Raw genomic sequence first — 22,381 nt, 5'->3', positions numbered from 1 at the left:
CTGCAGGAAAGCAGACGGCTGGATTAGCTCTTTCTTTCACTGAGTGGGAGTTCTGTTACCCGCAGCACAGGTTGACCGGTGTCGTAACTGACGAGGATGCGGTGTACCGTACGCGCGTGCGCCTTCCAACCTGTCTTGTGAAGATGGACTGCCCTCCTCGCTACCTCAGCTTACAGCCTGGTGTTTGCGTCCACCGCTGGCTGTCCCACCAAGGCCTCTCCCTCGTACCAAGCCGATCCTACCTGGAAATGGTGGTTCCCGGTACCGTGACGCGATTTCGTTACAGGCTGCTACCGAGCCACCTGCCGGACGCTAGTAAAAGTTCAATGGGAGTTCGCGTCCCGCTGACGCACGCAGAGCGTCAACCGTCACTCTCACTCAGAGACTGGATACGTTCCACAGTAGTCACAGACACGGGGGGACGACTTGCAAAACACGGTCACTCAGTCTTCAAGGCGACCCCTTCCCGACGACTCTCCGCCCCGGACGCCTGACGGGCGTAGGTAATTTCACTTGTAAACCCGGAATTTTGTCCTCAAACCACAGGGAAAGCCTAGAGTTGCACTGGTCCCAAACCCCGCTGTCTCCACAAACTCTTAAGGAACGATGGCCGGCGACGCGCTCCTTGCTAACCTCAATGCCACCTTACGCATCAGACAACGGCCAACGATATTCCCGCGGGGCACGTGCGAGGACACGGTCGCCTAAGGCACGTCCCTAAGTGCGCGGACCCAAGAAGAACCAGGACTGACGAGTCCGCACGTCACGCCCCTGCTGACTGCCAAACCCAAGACTCTCAAACGTGCGCTGTACGGCTCTACCGGAGGAACCCCTCTGCGCCCTCTCTGGACGTCCACAGCTCCACAATGACTTGAGAATCGGCGCGTCCCGAGGTGCAAGATAATTCTTGTCTCATGAGGCTACTCCCCATTGAAAAGGTTCCCCTCTTTCTCGTACACCCCAAAAGCCAGACGTTCCTCTCTTCTTTTTCTTCATACGGTCAATAGTCCCGGCCGTGACCACCGTTTCTATTACGCGTCGCCCTGCCGGGGTGACACACCAGCGGGACCGCGCAACCGCCGTCGCGCTCTTCTCCTTTCGTCAACCGTCTTCTTTTCTCGGGAGCTTACTATAATTGGCTTCAAACGAAAGCGAACAGCCTATCTGTATTCCGCGACCTATATTCATCCACGAAAACGACGGAAAATACAAACCCACCACCCGCTTACACCCGGACATCCACAAAAAATCTGAACACCTGGTGAGAATCTGGACATCTCAAGGAGTATGCTCCTTCTCCCCTGCCGGCAGGAGCCTTGCACGGACGTTAGACACAAAAGGACCGAACACAGACGACATGCTTTCGGTGGTTGTCTTCGCGTGTCTAGGATGCGTCAGTCGCGGTCTACTCAGGTGCTGAGTGCGGCTTGGCAGTATCTTTCGACTCTTGTGCTCGACCGAATTTGTTACATATAGTGACCATATCTCGTGCAGAGCTCCGTGGCGGGAAGCCCTCTCCTAAAGCTCACTCTTCACATAGTTGCTCCGCGCGTATCCCGCTGGACAGGTTGCCCCGCTTGCTCCGGACACTTCTGGCTGCCCTAGCAGCCCTCACTTGGTACTCTCCCCTGGCTTCTTCCAGAGTCTTCGTTAACTCTGTGTCGCCACGTAGGTCTTGCTTCATGCGTCCTTGCTCTTCTCTCTTCTCACATTTACGCGCTAGGCTGCTCTAGTAGTCACAACAGAGACCAGGTCTCTGCCACTTAGGCGTCTCAGGGGAAAGAAGTCGGCCTTCGTGAAATGCCCTAGGCCTTGTCGGATGGAGTACGGTGGCGTTTGGGCTAATACGGAGTGCGTGGCGGAATTCCCTTCTTCAGGAGTTCGTGGAAACGCCGGGTTTCCGGGCCGCCTGTACAATGCTGATTCCCTTGTATGGTTTCGGGACGTGGTTCTGGGTCTCCAAATGAAGATGCACTCGCCCGTCACGCGTGTCGAGTAGAAGATCATCGCGAAGGGAGATGATTCGAAGACTGAGCTACGTTGTTTAGGTGGGGCCCTGCGCCCTTGTGTTTAGGTGTGCAGTGGAACGTATTTGTCGCCCGAGATCTGAGGGGCTGCGGATCTCCGTGCGCCGCGCTTGGACGCGAACGCTGATCGAACTGTTCACTCGCCTCCGATGTGTGGCTGAGTAACAGCTTTCAAGAAGTCGCTTCGCCTGCACCAGAAACAACACTTCCGGGGGACTTCCGTCCAGCACGGGGGAGAGCCCCCTTGGAGCAGCCGGCGGCGCAGCGACACCGGGCTGCGCGTCACAAGTAGCGAGGAGGGTAGTCCGTCATCTCTAAATAGGTTGAGGTGGCAAGCGCGAAGGGGTTATCGCATCCTCCCTAATTTATGACAACAAAGGTGCCGGGGTGGTGTAGAGACATCGATAGAGGCGACGGCTGCTGCTGTGCGTGCCGAGAGCGGCCAGCACAGAGGCACATGAAGAAGAGCCAGTCGCAGTGTCATGGAGCCTGCAAGGACTATTGTGGTGTGTGCCTACCGGTGTCCGATGAATACGTGCTTTTACCTCAGGCATTTATGTGAATGCCTGGAGGTCGCTAGGGTAGCGTTTTGGTCTCTGTCTCGGCCGTACGGAGGCTGGTGTGAATGACGCGGTACACAAAAAGCGTCTGGGGGTTGTAGTTAAGGTGGACGGCAAGCGCCGTTGATAATGTAGCGACACTTCGCTCTTTCCTTTCGAAGTGGTTTGAACAAAATTCTTTCTTTTTTTATGTTTCCAGACACGTGTTTCTGTGATGGCTTTGAGAAAGTCTGTCACGAAGGTGTCCATTCCTGCTCTCCTGCGGGCGTCAAGAGGGAACTCTAGAGAAGAACGGATCTTACAGAGTGTCCTTACAGACGTACGAAAAAGTCAACTAGAACTGAGAAACAACACCTGTCTATTCCTGCGAGACTTCGTGGCTAATCAACCGCTACAGTTCATATGAATGTATAATTACTTACATGCATACCGAGACACATGCCAATATAAACGTGTGATGCACGTAGGAAGTTTCCAAGGAGGAGCGAGCACGAAGTGATGAAATTATCACTTCCATTCTCGTTAGGAATCTTGATTGTTTCATGGAAGTACCCCGCCAGTCTTGACGCTCCACCGTTAGCCCCTCCTCTCACACATCGAGAGCGCAAGCCCTTCACCGAACCTCCAGCCTTCCCTCCAAAGCAAGGCTTCGGCTTAGACTAGTATTAACAACGTCGTTCATATCACCGGTAGCAAGTCCATGGCCTCAGGTACAAGAAAGTACAGTTAAGTACCATCGCTTGAAAATGTCGTTTGCTTCGACAAAAGGAGTGAATTCGTTTCCCACCACTCTTGGACGTGCTCATCCCGCCGATGTGCGAATCGTCTTCTGTATCAGTTACTTGTTATTCTCATTAGCTTGACGTGTACGAGGGAACGCGCTACGAAACCCTTTTAGACACGGAAGACAGTTTTCCTCTTGTTCTCTTCCTTCTCTTTCTTTTTTCCTCCACTCTCTCCAAGTCTCTCAATCTAGACAGAAACAAATCGATGTGAAGATTCATGAAGAAACTTATTCTTGTCTTTGAAGTGACCAGCCACAGATGACAAGAGATACATACCCCCCGTTGATCATCATCTTCATCTCTCCCAGAGCTTACTTCCTTGTGCATCCCTGGGCCACCTTCTACTCTCCTTCTCTTCCTCCACTTGTCCTTGTCCTCTCATCTTCCCACCATAACCAGCAACCACAGAAATGTTTTTCTCGCCATCATCTGTCTCCTTCTTTCTCAAGCGTTTTCTTTCCATGACCTCTCTGTCAAGGCAATGAAATCACTAATGATGGACCTATTCTTGTCGCAAGGAACTTCGGGCAGCAACCTTCTCACTTTCGATTCGTAGTCGGGATAGAATTCAGGAGAATTCTGTCTTGCTGCGAAGGTTCCCCCTGATGGTCTTCTTTGTCTATCTGAAGACTCTCAAAATCCTTACTTTGCTGATGTGATAGGAGTAACTGCAGTAAGCCTTGTGTTTGCTGCTGATGCTGCGAGATGACGCCTGGGGTTGTCGCCGCGCCCATCTTTTCTTCTCGTGCATATCCTCTTCCTGCTTTTGGTAACGCAGAAGAGAGGAAATTCGAAGGGAGAGAACTGCCTCCCCCTCCTGGCATGAAAGGTGCATTGATGATGAAAGAAGAAGAAGAAGATTGAAGCCGCCGACGCAATAACGTTGGATAGGAGAGAGAAGACGATGAAGAAGATCTAGAAGGTGATGCTGAGAGAACTGCACTGTTAGAAGCAGGAGGAGTGAGAACTGATGGTGGAAGGTACGAAGACGAAGAAGGGAATGAAGTTGAAGAGGTAGGATAGATCGATGACGCAGAAGATAAGAAGACGTGAGCTTCATGATCATAGAAGAAATTAAAGTCCAATCGACACCGAAGAGCTCTACCACACACAAAGATACAGCAACCACACCCCTCTACAACTGTATGCATATACATACATATACGCGTATTATTGGATCAGACGTGTTCACGGACATATAGCGTAGTCCGCAGAAGTAGAGAAGGTTCACACTCGCAGCAACCTTGTGAACCCAGATAATGTCTATCTACCTATCTGTCTGCCTACCTATCTATCTATTCGTACACACCGCTATATACATATAGAGGACACCTGCGTAGGTATGTGACGTGGCAACCAAGGGACTTTTTCTCGGTAGTCGTTCACAGCAACAAAAGAGCGATCACAATCGCGAAGAGGGAGTGAGCTTATGAAGGGAGAAAAGACGCCAATATGAAACTGTTAAGATCCTCCTACCTTTCGCCTTTTAATGCTAAAACACCCGAGTCACAAATACACTCGCAGGCCATATGATTCAATCAGCCTCGGATGCCTGTATGTAAGTCATTAGCCAAGTATGTTGAATGATTACCTGAGAGCTTCCCCTCTGTCGGAAAAGATACTTCGCCGCTTGTTGACGCTGCCAGGACAACCAGCTACGAAGTACCCCCCTCCTGATGCTGTTCTTTCTCCTCCTCCTCCTCCTCTGTAGGCGCTAGCTTGTTTTAGATCGATCTGCCTGAGAAATTCTAACACGATTCCACGTATCCGTGATTCCACTTGTTCAAGGCAAGTAGCAATGGCGTCAAGGCCCGAAGCCGATGCACTTTGATGGTGGCTTTCTTCATCTTTATTTTCGTCATCGACTAGGAGATCCAAGTTGGAGAAGAAATCGGTCTGAAGATCATTGTCAAAATAGTCACCCGTCAACATGAGTGTTTATATACACATGCCGGTGTTCGAATACATGCCTGAAAGCGTATACACTCGTTCATGTACGCATGTAGCTATATCCATATCAATAGATATGAGAGCTCTGCACAGTAGGTTCATGTACTCCGTCTACCTCCTAAGGCATACGTGGGTTCACTAGCCGCAAACACAGGAATCTATACAGTTGCGCAGTTCCTAATACGGCCAGACAGACGAGCCAGTATAGAAACACCAGAATCACATACATGTACGTTACCCCTTCGGTAGTCCCATTCGAGCGTAACTATGGACTGACCCAAAACTAACTATAGATTCTTGGATACATTTAGGGTTTCACATATATTGATAGAAATCTGTAGGGAACGTGTGGCTTCATTCCTTGATGACGCATGCATAGTGATTCACCGATATACTTAGGAAAGAGAGTAAATAAACACCGATTGAGAAATGGAAATGCTACATCCATCTACAGACACTACGATGGCAGGCTCGTCTTTTGTAAGGCCATTCTTTCAACTGCAATTCTACATGCTAAGAAAAGACGTAGAAAGAGACAAGAACACTGCCGAGTACAAAGAAAGACACGGGGGTGTTTGCTAGCTTACAGCTATTTGAACGAGCTGTGAAGACATATTCAGTAGGTCTTGTAGAAGGGTCATGAGAATAGGATTGATGAGAGAGGAAGAAGAGTTATTAGAAGAATCCTCTCCTCCTCTTCCTTTCTGTTGACGAGTAGACAGAAGATGATTTTGAAGTGTCTCCGCATCATACAGAAACATCCCGTCCTGTCAGCCCATACACAGGAAAAGGCCAGAGAAGGAAGAAGGTAAGCAGCACAGAAACTAGGACGAATTATTTCACTTCCCGACTCTAGCTCAAGTGAAAAGCTAATCGGCGAATATTTAGGACTATCGTTTCATGGTGACGGTAGTGCTACGCGTAATGTAAAGTTCAAAGGACGTGAAAAGACCTGGCGTAGAACGTCGAGGGAAAAAGAGGAGAATATGCTTCAGGTACCACTGGAGCAAAATGTGTTCATACACCCCAGAAACAAATATATTCACCATTTGAAGGGTACGTCCAGGGTGTATATACACCTTAGGAGACATGAGCCTTCACTGTAATAAAAGACCAAAGGGTAAGCAAATCCTGACAGAGCCCACACTGTCATCAAGCGCTTAGTAACACGTTCCTTCCATCCTAAAGACAATCTATTTATGGACCTTCACCTGGTCTAGTTGTATACTCCGTCACCGAGCTGCATGCAGATGTTTCTTTTTCTATGAATGCCCTCCGTAGAGCACCCTTGATGCACACGACTACTACCCACACAGGCACTTCAACATATATATGAGTATATACAGGCCTTGAATCTTTCGTCACTAAATGAATGGACGTAAGAAGCTCTAAGTAGTTGACCCCACGTCTCCCTGATAGGCTCATTAAGAAACACCTTCACAAAGATTCATGAGTTATCAGTACGAAAGGAAACGAAAGAGAGGTACACAAATGAAAAGCCGACATAGTAACTTTCTGAACATAGAGACGCTGGTGCCCCATTTGTACGAAGAATCTTCAACGAGGCTAGCTCTCTCTTTCCAAAAGGGCAAGGCCCCCATTACTTAGCGTATGAGCTGTGGTGTAAGAGGACAAGGCATACAATTAAGTCCTTTAAGAGCTCTATGACAACCTAGCTCACATATAAGGTTTGAAGACATTCGCGTTGAACGGCGAGAAGGTCGTCGAAGTCAGCACACCTACAGGGGAATCAGGAGAGAGAGAAGAGACATCGCAGCCATAGAACAAGAGAAAGACAAGACCATAGAAAAAAATGTACATCTAAGCTTGCTTCGTCTCATCTTCTTCGAACTCAAGGTCTGCAGAAATCGTTTCTGCACGAAGAACTCAAGGAACCGCTAGTACAGAGTTCGATTACATATATGGAGGAAGAGCGAAGCATGCCACGTATAGGGGCGGACATAGATCGCTGATAGATAAACGGCGAAGAAAAGTACGTCTCCTTATACATAGAAGAGATTCCGAGTAAGATATTTCTCTACGCATAGATGTGTGTAGTACTACTTGACCAGACGACATTCTACAGTAGGGAGTTCTACTTTAGGTGGAAGTAGGGCCATCCTCGCGCTCTCTACGAGACTTCGAGCGGAAGGGCTGTGAGAAAAGAATAGATTGAGAAAAACAGGGACATGTATTATCCTACCGTTTTCGCGATTTCCACCCATAAATGACCATGCACTATACTTGTGTAGACGAATAGCAGACCTTTCGAAAGGTAGCACGACCATACTTTCGGAAGATACGTAGAGGCATCTGTTACCGTTGATGTATATATAGACTTATGTATGAAGAGATAGAAAAAACTACACTCCGATCTACCTCACGAGACTCTACATGAAGACTTGTATACACCCATACACCCCTGTATCTATCGAACTATCACCACATACAGATAGATAGACAGATAGATAGATATAGACATGACCCGCCCTTGTTGGCATCTTTCGGCCTTACATTTCGACGGTGAGTTGCATCATCAATCTCCATGTTGGATTGAGGAGATCTTCGACAAGGTAAATCTGAAGATTCGAGAGGACGTGAGATACTTCATTGATCAAGCTGAGAATCTTTTGCTGAACGAAAACTCTCTTCTGATATTTTTCTTTCTGCTTCATTCTCTCTAAGACACTCGGATATCCTCCCCCTCCTTGTTCTCCCCCGATCCCGTTCATACTCGAACTGTATGAAGATGAGGATGACGCGGATGAAGACGAGCTGCGAGGCGTCGAAGCTCCTATAGGTGATGTACGACTATTTGTATTAGATCTAAGGAATCGGGTACTACTACTTCTTCTTGCTGAGCCAGGTCGACCTCCTCCTGCAGCTGAGGAAGGGGTTGTCGGTGTAGTGGCTCTTTGGAATGAAGAAGAAGAAGCTCGCGGGGTATGGGGTTGTTTCTCTTGTTCTCGTTTCTTAATTTCATCTCTTTGTTTTTGAAGTTGGAGTTCTGTTGCTTGTCGTCTTTTCTTCTGGTGATAATCCTGTTCAAACTTATAGAAAGACCTTCCTTTAAGCCATGCATTTGATAAAGCATATGCTGCTCGATGAAGTTTCCATTGTAGATAAAAGATCTTATGATACACTCCCATCACTTCAGGTGTACATACACTTGAAATGGGAGGTTGAAGTTTGAAATCAAGATAAAACGAATTCCACATTTCACAAGATGATGAGGATGGGGATGAACTGCTGCAGTTCGGATCAAGAAGACCACTCCCTGTCTTTCCTGCTTTCAGCTTGTCTTTTAACAAATCGGAATAGCTCATGTTTTCTTCTTTATCATACAAACCACCCCCGGAAGTTCCTGTTGAAGAAGGCGCAGTACCAGGCAGCTTAGAAATTGTAGTTGAAGATGGAGGAAAGCGAACCGTAAGAGAATGAAGAAGAGGTGGACACAGAGAGGAAAGCGACGTTCCAATAGTACCTAGATGAAAAAAGCGACAGAATACAGAGGAAAAAGAGACTCTAGCTGAAACAACGTTCAGACCCAGCCATACATGCTTCGACACCGTGGGTGAGTAGGGGACGTGAACAAGATCTATAGACACAGTTTATATACACAGACCAAATTAATATAGCCTGATCTACCATTTCATAACGTTTTTCCTTGTTCCTGTTATCCTCTGATGTATCCAAGTGTATATACAGGTACACACGTGAACGGACGTGCTGTGACCATGAGCTGAGGGTGCCTATGTATGTATGGATGTACAGGCTGTTCTATCAAGAGATTCGAGCATTCCACATTAGAGTGAAGACGTCTCTCGTAGGAATATCTAGCACGCTTTCGCATCTGCTGAGAAGATGGCGAAAAGCGAAAGTAAGCAAAGAGAAACACTAAGCGTCGGTTTTCGTGTTTTAGCGGATACAGATCCCAGACGCTCCCGTGGCATCTTTCTTTTCCCAGGCAGGATACAAAGAAGGGAGATGAGGACACGAAGAAGAGCCGGAGCTCAGTGTGTTGAATCTTCGTCATTTTCTCGTCTACTGCATGAAGATCAGAGGAGAAAAAGACAAGACAGGCTGTACATGAAAAAGATAGAAAATAACATAGATCTTGTGGTAGGGCTCTGGAGTCACTAGCCCACAAAAAAGGAGAAGACCAGCAGAACGTGCTTCCTTTTCTGCCGTCTCCTTCGACTGATACATGATGTCTATAGAGTTTTCAGTTTGTACGATATGCCCTCCGAAATTACTTACTATTCCTAGCTGCAGCATCGACAGCTGCGAGAATCGATGGTTGAGCTGCAATGCCTCCACCTCCTGCCCATTCATCAAAAGATGGAGCAAGTCGATCTTCGTCATCTTCTTCTTGTCCTAGGAGATATGAATGGTATTTCTGTCTCTGTTGTTCTTCATGACTCTCCGCTGCTTCTAAGAGACTTCGCGTGAATTCACTGTCCTCCAGCAATATAAATCTATACAAGGAAAGACGAAAGAAACACAGGAAGAAAGGAACCCGGGAAAGAAAGAAAAGGAGGGTATACACGACATACATAATGATAAGCACATCGTTACAGAAGAGATCAATCTTGTCCGTATACATCATACAGACCACGCACACGAGGACATAAAAGGAAGTCGAATGCGAGAGAAAAAGAGCAAATGAGAAGTAGACGTCGGTCGAAACACACGTCCATGTATCTGAATACATATTAGCAGTGTACTACAGAAAAAGAACCATACATACGCGCGAGGTCTTACCTTTTCATGTCTCTATCAGAATATAGGTGTACATACTTTCCTGGAAGTATCTTGTTATGTAATGGCGCTATTTTGGGTATCCTGGCGTTTATCTTGATCTCTCTATGAATCTGGTATACAGACATGCATGCAGATATATATACCCACAGCCACGTGTACATCTAGACTTATAGTGAGGGCTCTGATCTCTGTCTTGGAAGGTAGTAGAGAATCAAGACGTGCATGCGTGTCTCCATTTGAGAGAGGCGAATTCCTTCTTCGCGTGTTAGTGTTTCTTTCCTCTTACTTTCGAATTCCTTCAAGATAATAAAGAAGCTGATGCTGACCTAATAGCGAATGTACGAGCCTAGAGAAAAGCAAACAAAGACAGACAGATAGACACAGACAAACTTCTTCTCTTCTCCCTGTCTTGTGGCGAGAGAAGAAAGAGACGACATAGTGTGACCGTGTCTCGCTCTCCTGCGCATGCAATAAGAAAATCTATCTCTTGCTTGGAGGCTTCCTGTTTGTTCACGGAGAAAAGCGGACAAGAAGAGGTGAGGAGCAAGAGAAGGTCCGAGTCGACGAAAGGACAGGGTACTCGTCAGCCTGGGTCCACCCCTACTTGTTTAGAAGCTACCATATGTGGAGAGACAACATGTACGAACTGCGAGACTTATGAAGAGAAGGGACGTACATACCTATTGATAGATAGAAAGATAAAGAGAGAGAGCTACGAACGGTCACAGATAGATGCTAAGTATGGTGAACATCTATTAGTCTTCGTATGTTGTCGTGTGTTTCATAGATGGAATGAAAGGAAAGCAGATAGGGTGTTGCATCAAGCTATAAGCGACTCGTGTATATTCCGTTGATCGAACTCCTTCAATACAGTCGCATGTATGGATACGATGTGTAGCGGGGGGTGTACGTACAGTTTGTTTTTGATATTAGAAGAGATTTGCACGCGTTTCTGAAGTTCTTCAAGCCAAGGAAGTTCTTCATCGTGACAATGGAGATATGAAGATGACGAAGAAGAGGAAAAGGAAGAAGAAGAAAGAAAACCTTGGTGAACATCATTAAGAAAGAAGAAATCTTTCAAGGAATAGGGATAGTAACTTTTTCTTCTTGTTTTCTTATCATCTCTCTGTGCTAAGATATATCCATAGCTATTCACTATATTACTATGATATGGCGTCTTATTCACTTTGCTTCTTGCGGACCCAGATGAACTCCAAGTCTCTCCTCCTCCCCCCTTGAGAAAGTTGAAGCGTAGCCTTCTTTCTTCTACATGTAGATTGAGTTCTTGGATCATATTCGGTGGAAGATAAGAAAGAATCTTCTCATCTTCCTTATTGAAAACGGGCGTATTCACCTTCTTCTTCTGAGATGGATACTGTTCAAGACTGCCTCTCTTGGCTCTCGATGGTTGTGAAAAAGACGAAGATAGACTGAAAGAAGAGAAATCTCTTAGGAGAAGGTCTTTACTATGGGGATGACTCGTCGTCGTCGTCGTCGTCTTTCGAGGAGCATATTCACGATCTAGAGAAGATGCCGCATCGGAAGAATTCAAGCCGCAGATCTTCTTGAGAAAGTTCAAACTCTTGCCAATGCGAAGAATCTCCAAGGCTAACGGCAGAGATAGAAAAGACGGAATTCTTGTGCTATCAATGTAGTAGCTGAAAGAGACGAAAAAGATCCAACAGAAAGAAAGGAAAGACAGATGATACAGACGAAAGCATTTCTTCACAAAAAGATGTAGTAGGACATATACAGATACTGGTTACAACAAGAAGAACTTTGACGAGATCTCCCATATCTCCCCCGGTACTCCTAAAGAAACGTCTAGAAGTATCATTATACATACAGATATAGATCTAGGTATATACAGAGAGAGAACGAGAACACCATGTCGACACTGAGAGGGTGCAGATGGACGTAGGTACATTCATACGAACAGACATGCACGAGTATACGTGAGACATCAGTATCGACGTACATACATGTGCCTATAAATCTTACAGGGAGCAAGACAAGGTAGATAGACAAAAAGGAAGATATCTTACGCCTGTAAAAGTACAAGGAAATCTTCACTGCTACCATTGGTACAGGTGTGATGTAAGTCGTGCAACAGTTAGCTCAAAGCTAAGTAGAGGGTGAGTGACCGGGGACCATGTACTCTTGTCCTCCTCTAAGAATCTCCTAGTACGTATGAGATGAAGAGAAAGAGGAATAAAAGAAGAGGAAAAGACGGGTGAGGAAAGAAGACCAGAAGGAGAAACAAGGAGGCCAAGGAGAGGAGAACAAGAGGGAGAAGGGGGTGAACAAGAAAGAAAGACAATGAGAGAAGAACAACTGGAAGAAGGCATGACTGTCTTCTTCTTCTTCCTACCGTTTCGTCCAGAACTCATCAAGTGAACAGAGTGGCCGTTGAGCAACGAAGAATTCCTCTGCTTTATCTCTGAGAAGAAAAGAAACAAGAAAAGACTTTGCGAATGTACAAAAACGTGTGCTCTTTCCGCCCTCTGTGTATTCTAACGTCCATCGATGTGAAAGAAAGGAAGATATGCCACTTTGTCGGTCTTCTTCTCCTCTGAACACTACGAGAAAGAAGGAGGGTGATTTGTCTTCAGATGCCCTTGCTGTCCCCTGATAAGAAAACCAGTGCTGTCACAGAGGCTGATGAATCGATCGGGTTGATCCTGACTCCATGATACAGGAGAGTGGGTGTACAGAAAAGAATCGCTAGACCCTTCAGATTTCTCTGGAAAAAGACTGTCGAAGAAAAAGACTACTGTGGTTAAGAGACGGGAGAAACGAAGACAATGATGGAAAGAGAGAGGACTTTATGAATGGCTTCTCCTACTGAGAGAAAAAAGACAAGCTTAAGAATCATTCTTGCCCTTCAGTTGAAACACACATCCGGGTAGATAAACGTATGTTATGAACGTTATTAAGACGTATAGTGAGTCCCCTGGTGATGCTTGTTACCTTAGCTCCCCTTCGTCAATCCACATGTCAATCATCTCGGCCAGAGGCTGCCCCGCGCGCTTCAGCTGTACGTACATACACCCCGAAAAATGTCTTGCATGCAACACAAAATAACAGGCTGAGGAGCTTTCAGAGGGAGACAAAAGAAAGACAGCCCAAAGAAGGATCAGCGCTACAGGGAAAACGTCTTTCTGGTCTTCTCCTTGGTTCATGTTCGTTTGCATTTGAAAAGTGTTTAATGAGGAACACGGAAGGTCTCTTCGAGAGGGTGGGTGACGCAGAGAGATATGCCCGTACTCAAGGTTCGTAACAAACTGGATATAGAGAAACGCAGAAATAAATAGTAGGCAGATTCAATACGGAATGGAAGCTCACGCGTATGGGTATAGATACACATACAGCACACCCATGTATCTTTCTATGCAAAGTACATACCGTGGGAGATACTAGGAGATAGAGATTCAACAGGAGTTTCGTACCCTACGACGCAAGATGCATATCACCGTCTATACGTCCGGAGAGACGATATGCATGATGTTTTGTTCCTGTCTCATTCACACAAAGCATGACTGGAGAACGATTAGTATTCAAATCAATTCGTTACGAGAAGTTACCCCTCCCAAGCTGCTGCAGCTTTTTGCCCGTGTCGAGTGTACATACATACACACACACTCTGTCGAACAGTTCCAAGACGAAGACGTACGATGTGGAGCATGAGCTGGCGAAGCTCCGCGTCTCCCCGCTTGCTATGAGCTGAAGAACATGAAGAAGAAGCCCAGAGAAGAGACAGAAAACATTGGCAAAAGAGATAGAAACAGCAGAGAGATCTAGAAAGAGATGAGAAACAAATACAGATCAAACACGAGCACTGTCTCTCCCACAATAAGATTGATGGAGACCAAGGAGCGACAACCCGAGGTAAGAAAGAGAATAAGAGAAAACTACCCTCCATAGAAAAAAGTCGACTCGAACGGCAAGGCGGGAAGAAGGGGGAAGCAACACACGCGACAATAGAGCTTTCTTCCTCTTTTTCTTTCTCTTTGACTTCGTGAGTCGTCTCGGGTGTTCACTCGTACTAACTTCAAAGCATCCTACCATAGATGGTCGACAGTAGAGAGCCTCCCTTCAATCCACGTGATTCCTCTGCCTGCGAGAAGAAACAGAAAGAAAGGGAAGAACACGCTTCTGTCCATTGGAAATCTCTCGGCTTCAGCAGGACACGGAAACGCAGAGTGAAAGGATGCTAGTAGAGAGCATCAGTGTGATAGACATTCGAGAAATATATACACGTATCTACGGAGGTATGCACGGACAAGAGAGGGAGACAGAAGGAGGTCATGTCTGCTATGTGAAGGAGATACGTAGGAGGGGGCACGTCTGCTTGCAGGAGTCTAGAAGTACAGGTAGATACACCTTATCGATTATGACTGTAGGAGCCTGACGAATGGAAATCGAGGGTAACTACACACTGAGGACGGCGTAAGACATACTTGGGAACATTCTCATTTCCAACAGAGGAGTCAGGGAGTGTAGTAAACAAAGATGTCTGAAGAAGATGCGTTAAGAAAAGATCTCCATACAGGCCAAGATGTAAAAGCGTAAGAAAGACGGGAACGTAGTTGTTGGGGGCGTCCATGTGGAGAACTTGAGAAAAACCATCATCATGCTACGAGTACGAAGAGAAGAAAGGGAGAAAGACCTTACAAGCGCAGCAAGAGCTCTCATACGGCAGTAGGGCTGCTGGAGCCACACCGCAAAACGCCGAAGTGTCACATGACTCCAGACATCTCCACCTTGAGCTGACCTGAAATGACAAGATAGACGAAAGAAGATCAGACTAGACAAAGGTATGCATGGAGAGTTACATACAAGAATCTCAACGTCGTAGTCAGCATCATGACTACTCCACTAGAAAGCTACAGGGTTTGCTGTCTACATGCATTAACATTCTCTACCTCTCTTATGGAAACACTAATGGAACACGTATGTATGTAGCTATGTAGGTATGTGCACATGGATGTCCAAAGAGATAGGCGAATGCACGTACGTATGTACGACTATGCATGGACGTACGTACACGCACCGATATAGACGTACGCCGTCATAGAAAGGATGACGTCCACGTCCTCCTTTGTTTATATGGAACGAAACGAAGGGAGAGATAGACAACCAGTACGTAAACAGAAGGACAAGGAAAGCATCGAGTACTATCCATCCATCCATCCATTCCAGGTGTAGAAATTTCCTGTTTCCTCTGTTAAATTGCTAAGCGTTTGATAAGGCGCGACCAATACGACGCCCAACGGGCACCGGATGATACCTAGGTATCATTTGGTATGTCCATATACAGCAATACCGTTATGCCATTCATCCTTTCCGTAGAATTCCACCTCTTCCTATCTCCGGCTTCTCGTCATAAACTCTATTCCTCTCTTCCTCTTTCCGTCTCATGTATCAAGCTCTTCTCTCTCTTTTCGAGCTGCATTGTCATCACGGTCATCTTCTTCTTCCTCATTCCTCTCTATACATATATATAGGTGTATATCCATGTATTCGTTTGTTCATCTCGATTCTAGAGAACGTCTTACCGTAGTATATCATGCTCCACAGCGGCAATAAGTTTATAGTATTCTTGGAGCTGCTCCTGCATCGACTGACGAAAAGCTTCTGAGATGACACTGCTACCGCCTTCGTTCTTCGTAGTCAGCATCCTTGAGCCTCCTCCTTTCTCGAAGCCCTTTGACACATACACGACAAAGAGAAACGTAGAAAAGCAAGAAGCGGCGATAAGGATAGACACAAGAGAGATAGCCATGTACAGGTGGACTGCGGTGTGAAGGAATCAAAAAGCGAAGAAAAGACAGATCACATGACCCATGAAAAATGCGCGTACACATGAACATTCAGAACTACACATGCCTATACACACCTATATATACATAGATATACGCGGAATAATTAGGACCGTTAGATGACGGTTCAAACCCGTTTTGCTACCAAATCGCCGTCACATCTCAAGGACAAGACAGCAAAGAATCTCCTCGTCCGGTGCAGATGCCAGAGAAGTGAAAGGCGGACGTCCTGTTTCTTTCCCGAATGTTTAACACATGTATGCATCGAGATTCGAAGTATATACGCTGGTCTTTTCTTGCTGAGGAGAGCATACCGTTGTAGAAGAAGGGCGAGTTTCGAGCGCTTCAATCAGACGACGATAGAGTCCTCCCAGACCGCTTAGGTGGGACACAAGAGATCGCAAGCTGTTGGATGCTCGGATCTGTACGGAGTCATCCAGGCATGTATATACAAAACACAAGGAAAGATACATAGCTATAGCGAGAGAAGCTTCATATTCACCGCATATCCATAGAAAAACACCTGAGACACACACAGAAAGAAGAAATACATATCTGTCTATCTATACGCATGTATAATGCAAGCGGCCGTGTAGTATGTGTGCGACTCGATGTGACCGCCAATGAGACCGTTGTGCAGAACTGATGCAGGTGCATCACGCATGTATAGGTGAGAAGGCAAAGATACATAGAGCCACTGAGAGGTATTTTCAGCCGACGCAAAAAGAGCCGGACTACTATTGTCACGTCCATAACAGTGTAATGAGAAAGCAGCATGCACTGGTATGTATGAACATATAAACGGAGAAAAGAATCGGCATTTCTGCTACTTCAAATCCACAGCCTCAGAACAGGGGGGCATTCATCGCTATGTGTTTGCGTCCAGAAGAAACCACGATGGCACACCTCTATACAGAGCGAGATGGATAAGGATGACAAAAAGAAAGAGAAACAAACCATCTGCTTCTCACTCGTTCACTCAATATCTCTGCTCCAAGATAGGCTGAGAGATGTGCAGCAAAAAACAAGAGAGTATTTCCCGGTACATATTGCCTATCTAGCTAGCTTATGCATCGACACTCTTCAAATAACTGTCCGATTGACTGGCATCAGATTCCCAGCCCTTCTGTGCTTCAGCAACGAGAGGCAGAGAAATCGCAGAGGAACCAAGGAGACTTCTTACCTTCGGAGAAAGTAAATAAGTCTGTAAAGTCGCATCATAAGTGATATGAATCCCATCAATTCCTACAACGGCAGATCAAAAAGATAAACAAACATAGAGTTTCCTCACATCCAGGGCGAAGGCTTTACTAAGGCTGATATGTAAGTACGATGAAGGTACTACGTGCTGCTAAAGTGAGATGCAAACACTGCAACGACAAAGATATCCCTACGTATCTGTGGAGACTAGGCTAGACCGGTAGTCTTCGACTTACATATAGAGAGAGAGAGGGAGAGATCCTATTTGTGCTATCCTTGATGTAATGAAACATAGGAAGACCCGCTAAGTTCCTATAAATCGACCAGACGGAAACATATGAGATTCTCCCGCTGCTGAAGAAACTTCTTCATTCGCTCACAGCCCGAAGGCATGAGCAAGAGCGTGCCTGCCAGGCGAAGACGACAAAAACACGGAGTTCTAAGAGGAACTCGAGCATTACTCTGAACGAGAAGAAAAAGAAGATATAGTTTCATGAAACACCTTCTCTCACGGTAGCTATCATTTTGTAGTAGGCAAGCGTGCCAAAAAGCATACAGCACAGGAGATGCTCTTTCCCCTCTAAGTATATGCATGTAGGTAGATACGAGTGTCCAAAGAGATAGGCAAAGGTAAATAAGATATACCTTGCTGTATTCTTTTGTATTGATAACCAGTTCTCGAGAGACACAAACATCAGCAGCGCAAAGATTCTGAAGAAATAGATCCCTCCCTCTCTCTCTATCACAACTTCATATTCAGTTCGCACATGTGTAGACCTTTGAAAGCACTTTCACACGATCAAGGCCTTCTGCTGGTCTTGATGTAACTCCCTCACACCAGAATGGCCCTCGATAGAGGTTGTGCTCTTTCCTTAGCCTGAGACACAGGAAAGGACACCCTTTCATACACTACGACTGGCACCACTACTCCTCCTAGTACTATTCTACTACTGCTACTCTTACTGCTTACCTTGAAGTGTATATACAATATCCCGTAGTAACGCGACCTCGGAGATCCCTGACAGCTCTGAGCAGTTTGCACCGTTTCCACAGACAGCAGAATGCAGCATACAACAACACAATGGACGGGAGAAACACATGCTTCGAGAAGAAACAAAGGCGACTTCGAAGAAACGCGAAGACTCCAGAAGAAAGGCAAATCGTGGAATGGAGATACGGACACACACAGAAGGAATGGAGACAGTAAGGGGGGGAGACCTCGTTCTTTCCTCGCGTGACGAGTAGAAGAGGAACCTATTTCTCTTCTTCTACACAGACTGGCTCTCCGAGCAAGCTTTACTTAAGCAGAAAGAAGAATAAGAATGGTCACTCGTCGACGCCCAAACAAATAGAGAGAGGAGGGCTTTGCGTGCATGTTGTCTAACACTCCTAAAGGCTGCATGACTTTCTCTCATACACCTCTGACGTACACAAGGGGTAAGGTGAGAGAGACACGGCGTGAGGGCGAAGAAGACAAAAAAGAGAGAGAAGATTCTCAAAGAAGGTTTTCTTCTCGGAGATACTCGAAGATAGGAATCGGTCACAGTTGGATGAAAGTGGAGATTAAACATTCTCGTTAGCGAGATGCGAAGAGTTCAAAAGTGCTTGACATGAAGTGCGCCCCCACTTCTTCGCCTCCTCAATCTAACACACAGACTATGTATACCTAGATATATATATATATATAAGTATGCAATCTTGTGTAGTTACTGAATGTCTTACGTGTACATACATATATACAGTATACGTACACCCAGAGATATCTATACAGACGCGTCCACAGAAACCACTTCAGCCTAGAGAGAGATAGGACAGGTATAGGTCTAATCCACTGTCATATTCATACGAGGTAGTGTTGAAGACTGGAAAAAAGAGAGCTCCTTTGCTGGCTCTCCGCAAACCCTCCTGCACTTCCTCCTCTGTCATTTCGTTTTACTTGGCTGTCCCGATTTGTTAAGCTTCTCCCTTGTAGATCAAGCGGGATGTGCAGAGAGTGCGGTGGATCTCTAGAAGGAAAGAATTCTATCTATATGTGCACTAGCGAGTAGAAGAAAGGGCTCAGACTCATGCACCAGACAACTTTTCGTACCATACACAAGTCCTAGCTCATGTAAAGGAGGGTTGTTTTCTTGTTCTTCTCCTTCTTCATCTTCCTCTTCTTCCTCGTCATCTATCTCGTCGTCTTCCTCTACAACCCAGGGGCCTCCCTGCTCTTGGTGTTGTTCTCCCTCTTGTTCACCCCCCCTTGTTCTCCCACCCCCTCCTCTCCCTCTCCCTCCTCCCTTCGATCTTCTTCCGCCTTCGAATCCATTCTGTTGTTTCGAGAGACGATGATAAGGTCGTCCGGAAGAAGATACACTTAAACCCCTCCTTTCTTCGTCTTCCTTCTGATGTCGAGCATAGTCTCGTTTTCTCAAGAGAGAAGAAGATGAATGCGGATGCTTACTTACACGACCCCTACTACTACTACTGGTAGCATGCGTATATACACCTCCGACAAGAGTACTGTCTGTATGTATACTTGATATACTCTCGCAGCGAATACTTCTAGGCGTCGTGAAAGGAGGAGTTGCGCTCGGAGGAGCTAAGGACACTGCAGGAGGATTCAACCCAACAATTCCTGAAGATAGACCTGCACCCCCTACTCTCTGCTGATGACTCGTCAAGCTGGCATGGGTTCGATTCTGACTGTTTGTATCTCCTCCATCTATGTTAGCGGCCGTACCATGTTTGGAAGACGTTGACACGGAGGTATCTTGTTCTCCTTCTCCACCCCGTCTCCTTGCTCCATCTGGTCCTTCTCCCCCCGCACCTATGTTACTATATCCTTTCTTTGAAGCCGATGTACGAGGAGTCGGAGTCGTAGCTGTTAGGGGAGTGGCGGAAGCTAGAGATGCTTGTGTGTGGTCACTTCTTTCTTCGGATTCGATCGAGTTTCTTTGATTGATAGAGGAATACCCTCCATCGATCTTCTTCTGTTCTGTCTTATTCTCTTCATATGTATCCACTGGGATAAGGTCTCTCTCTTCACCCCCCCTGAGTTCTGCCTTCCTCGAGAGATGAGAAGAAGAAGATGACGATGAGGAGACGTCATCCTTCGTTTCTCTCGAGGCAAGTCTCTGCTGTTTGATGTGAGATGCAAGACGTTCACCTTGTTTTCTGTAGAGAGATGATAGGTAGAGAAGAAGATTTAGAATAGCTTGAGGTCGTTGTAAAGGAGGAGGAGATCTCTGGGGATGATTTGAAGAGCCAGAATTTCCTTGTTCTCCCTCTTGTTGTTCACTCCCTCCTTGATCAGGCGAGAAGAAAAGAAGGCGTTGAAGATTAACTGTGAGAGACGGGAGACTTGCCTTGAGCCTTGAGGAATCCCCACATGTCGTAGTTAGTTGTTCTAAGACAAGAAGGAAGCATCATCGCATGCATCAAACAAGCATGTCAACAAGGAACAACAACGGATTGAACTTCCAAAGAACAAAGAGAGAGGTGTACATACACCAGGAAGGGATAATCCTTCTTCACTTCTATCTCGTCTTCAGATTCCATCTCACTCATTCTACATCATCCTCACGTCTGAGAAACTCAAAGCTGCGAAGGAGATGTTTGTTGAATCAGGTGTATCTATTCCCACGGTAAGTCTTCATTCTTATACACTTCTGAGAGATGGCCATCTAGACGGAAAGAAGAAGAGGAGAAGATAACCTTATCGACAGGAGGCTTCAACACAAGAGACAAAGAATACTACGCTGATATACCCCTACAGTGAGTACTTCTATCCCAGGAATCGGACCTTGGCAGGGCTGTGGTCCTTGTAGCATACGGGCTTACCCTCGTACATAAGGCGTGTGCTCCCACTACAGATTGGAGAGATCCATCCATACATATACTCGTCTATGATGGAAGAAGACTGTTGCCTACGAATGCACGGAATGGATAACTACCTATATCTGCCCTATCAGGCCAGAGAGATCTCCCGAGAACCGAAGCAGAGAGAGTGTATACGCCAACAGAGAAATAGAGATGTCCCATGAAAAGACAGAGAGAGGAGAGTCGTACACAGAAAGTGTTTGCTGGTTTAAAGCGAGGACAGAAGACAGATGTGAATGAGATGAAAGAAGTAAGAGAGAGTAGTACAGGCGATGATAAATGCCGGCTCCGTAGAGGCATAGTGAAAAGAAGGGAGAGAATTTATACCCAGAGAACAACATGGATATGACACAGGCCTTCTTCATCATTTTGACTTACTCATGAGGTGTCCATACACCTCACGCTTTTGTGTGAGGTCTTCATCAGGGTCAAGGGGAAGGGTATTTTTGATAAGGAGATTTCTTTCACCTCCCTCCTGCTGGAAAAACCGGATTTCTCTCTGTATTGTCTCTTCAAGACGTCCTTGTAGAAGCACTTCTTCTTCAGGAGTTAGAGGTCTATTCAAAAGATTGCTTTCAGGGAGAGATCCTCTCCCTCCTGTAGCTGGAGATTCATTCTCATCGTTGTTGTGACCTCTCTTGTGCTGTCGTGAAGAGAGTTGATATTCCTTTATGAAACTCGCAGGGACTGGACGTGTAGCTATCATACGAGCTACACGTGACAAAGATGAAGAAGTACCATGAGGATAGGAGGGTGAAGAAGAAGGAAGAGCAGAAGAAGTATCAGGCATCGAGGAGGAAGGAGGAGGTGGAGGATGACGATGGCGATCGTGAGGAGACGACGGATGCATGGCGATAGACGAAGAAGAAAAGGGAAGAGGACAACAAGAAAGTAAGAAAAGACTTTTCTATAGCCACATATCTACTTCCCTCTCAAGAAAACTGCTACCCGCTGGCATACGGCAAATCGAGCCGCCTTCTCAAGAAACGCTAGAGAAGGCTAAGGTGAAGGAGAGAAGTAAAGAGATCTGCTACCCTTCCAATGAAAGCCTCGGAGCATTCTTTGAGAATCTTCTTTTGATCCAGAGTTCTTGCAAATGGCGTAAGGAAGTTCTCATTGACAAGACGAATTACGAATAGAAAATCCCGTCCCATATTGCTACGACTTCTCAGGAAAGAAACCGAGAGCGAGTTAGCTCAAATGAACAGCTACCTCAACACAGGGACCAGGACATCAGTACCTCCCTTGCTCCCTGCTTCGCTTTCTTCTTCTTCTCCTCCTCCTTTAATTCTTCTAGAGGGACGTTCCGGAGAGACTAAGACTAAAGAGGAGGTGTGTCGTTAGAGAATAACCGGAGAGGAAAGAACCTTATGAGGCGCTGTGCAATAAAAAGCTTGAGAAGGATCGAA

General features: G+C 46.1%; 1 protein-coding gene across 1 annotated transcript in view; it reads right to left on the bottom strand.

Annotated features, from left to right (window-relative positions):
• Positions 1–2,844: 2,844 nt before the first annotated feature.
• The window catches only part of CSUI_004173 (spc97 spc98 family protein), a 19,867-nt gene continuing 330 nt past the window's right edge, over positions 2,845–22,381 (bottom strand). Inside the window, exons 1-19 of the mRNA XM_068064366.1 lie at positions 21,351–22,381; positions 19,198–20,499; positions 18,079–18,135; positions 17,092–17,153; positions 16,223–16,330; positions 15,645–15,793; positions 14,761–14,860; positions 14,152–14,203; positions 13,760–13,809; positions 13,057–13,121; positions 12,458–12,526; positions 11,001–11,744; positions 10,373–10,432; positions 9,583–9,800; positions 7,837–8,806; positions 7,004–7,061; positions 5,910–6,089; positions 4,964–5,268; positions 2,845–4,473 (exon numbers count right to left, since the gene is read on the bottom strand). The exon at positions 21,351–22,381 is cut by the window's right edge and continues 330 nt beyond it. Coding sequence (XP_067923658.1) covers positions 3,912–4,473; positions 4,964–5,268; positions 5,910–6,089; positions 7,004–7,061; positions 7,837–8,806; positions 9,583–9,800; positions 10,373–10,432; positions 11,001–11,744; positions 12,458–12,526; positions 13,057–13,121; positions 13,760–13,809; positions 14,152–14,203; positions 14,761–14,860; positions 15,645–15,793; positions 16,223–16,330; positions 17,092–17,153; positions 18,079–18,135; positions 19,198–20,499; positions 21,351–21,822 — 5,583 coding nt within the window. The 5' untranslated portion in view covers positions 21,823–22,381 and the 3' untranslated portion in view covers positions 2,845–3,911. The remainder of the gene's footprint in view (positions 4,474–4,963; positions 5,269–5,909; positions 6,090–7,003; positions 7,062–7,836; positions 8,807–9,582; positions 9,801–10,372; positions 10,433–11,000; positions 11,745–12,457; positions 12,527–13,056; positions 13,122–13,759; positions 13,810–14,151; positions 14,204–14,760; positions 14,861–15,644; positions 15,794–16,222; positions 16,331–17,091; positions 17,154–18,078; positions 18,136–19,197; positions 20,500–21,350) is intronic.

The sequence above is a fragment of the Cystoisospora suis genome (assembly GCF_002600585.1).
Source record: "Cystoisospora suis strain Wien I chromosome Unknown contig_1916, whole genome shotgun sequence".
Classification (NCBI taxonomy): Eukaryota; Apicomplexa; class Conoidasida; order Eucoccidiorida; family Sarcocystidae; genus Cystoisospora; species Cystoisospora suis.
The sequence above is the reverse complement of the archived record's forward strand: the minus strand, read 5'-3'. Positions and strand labels throughout refer to the sequence as shown.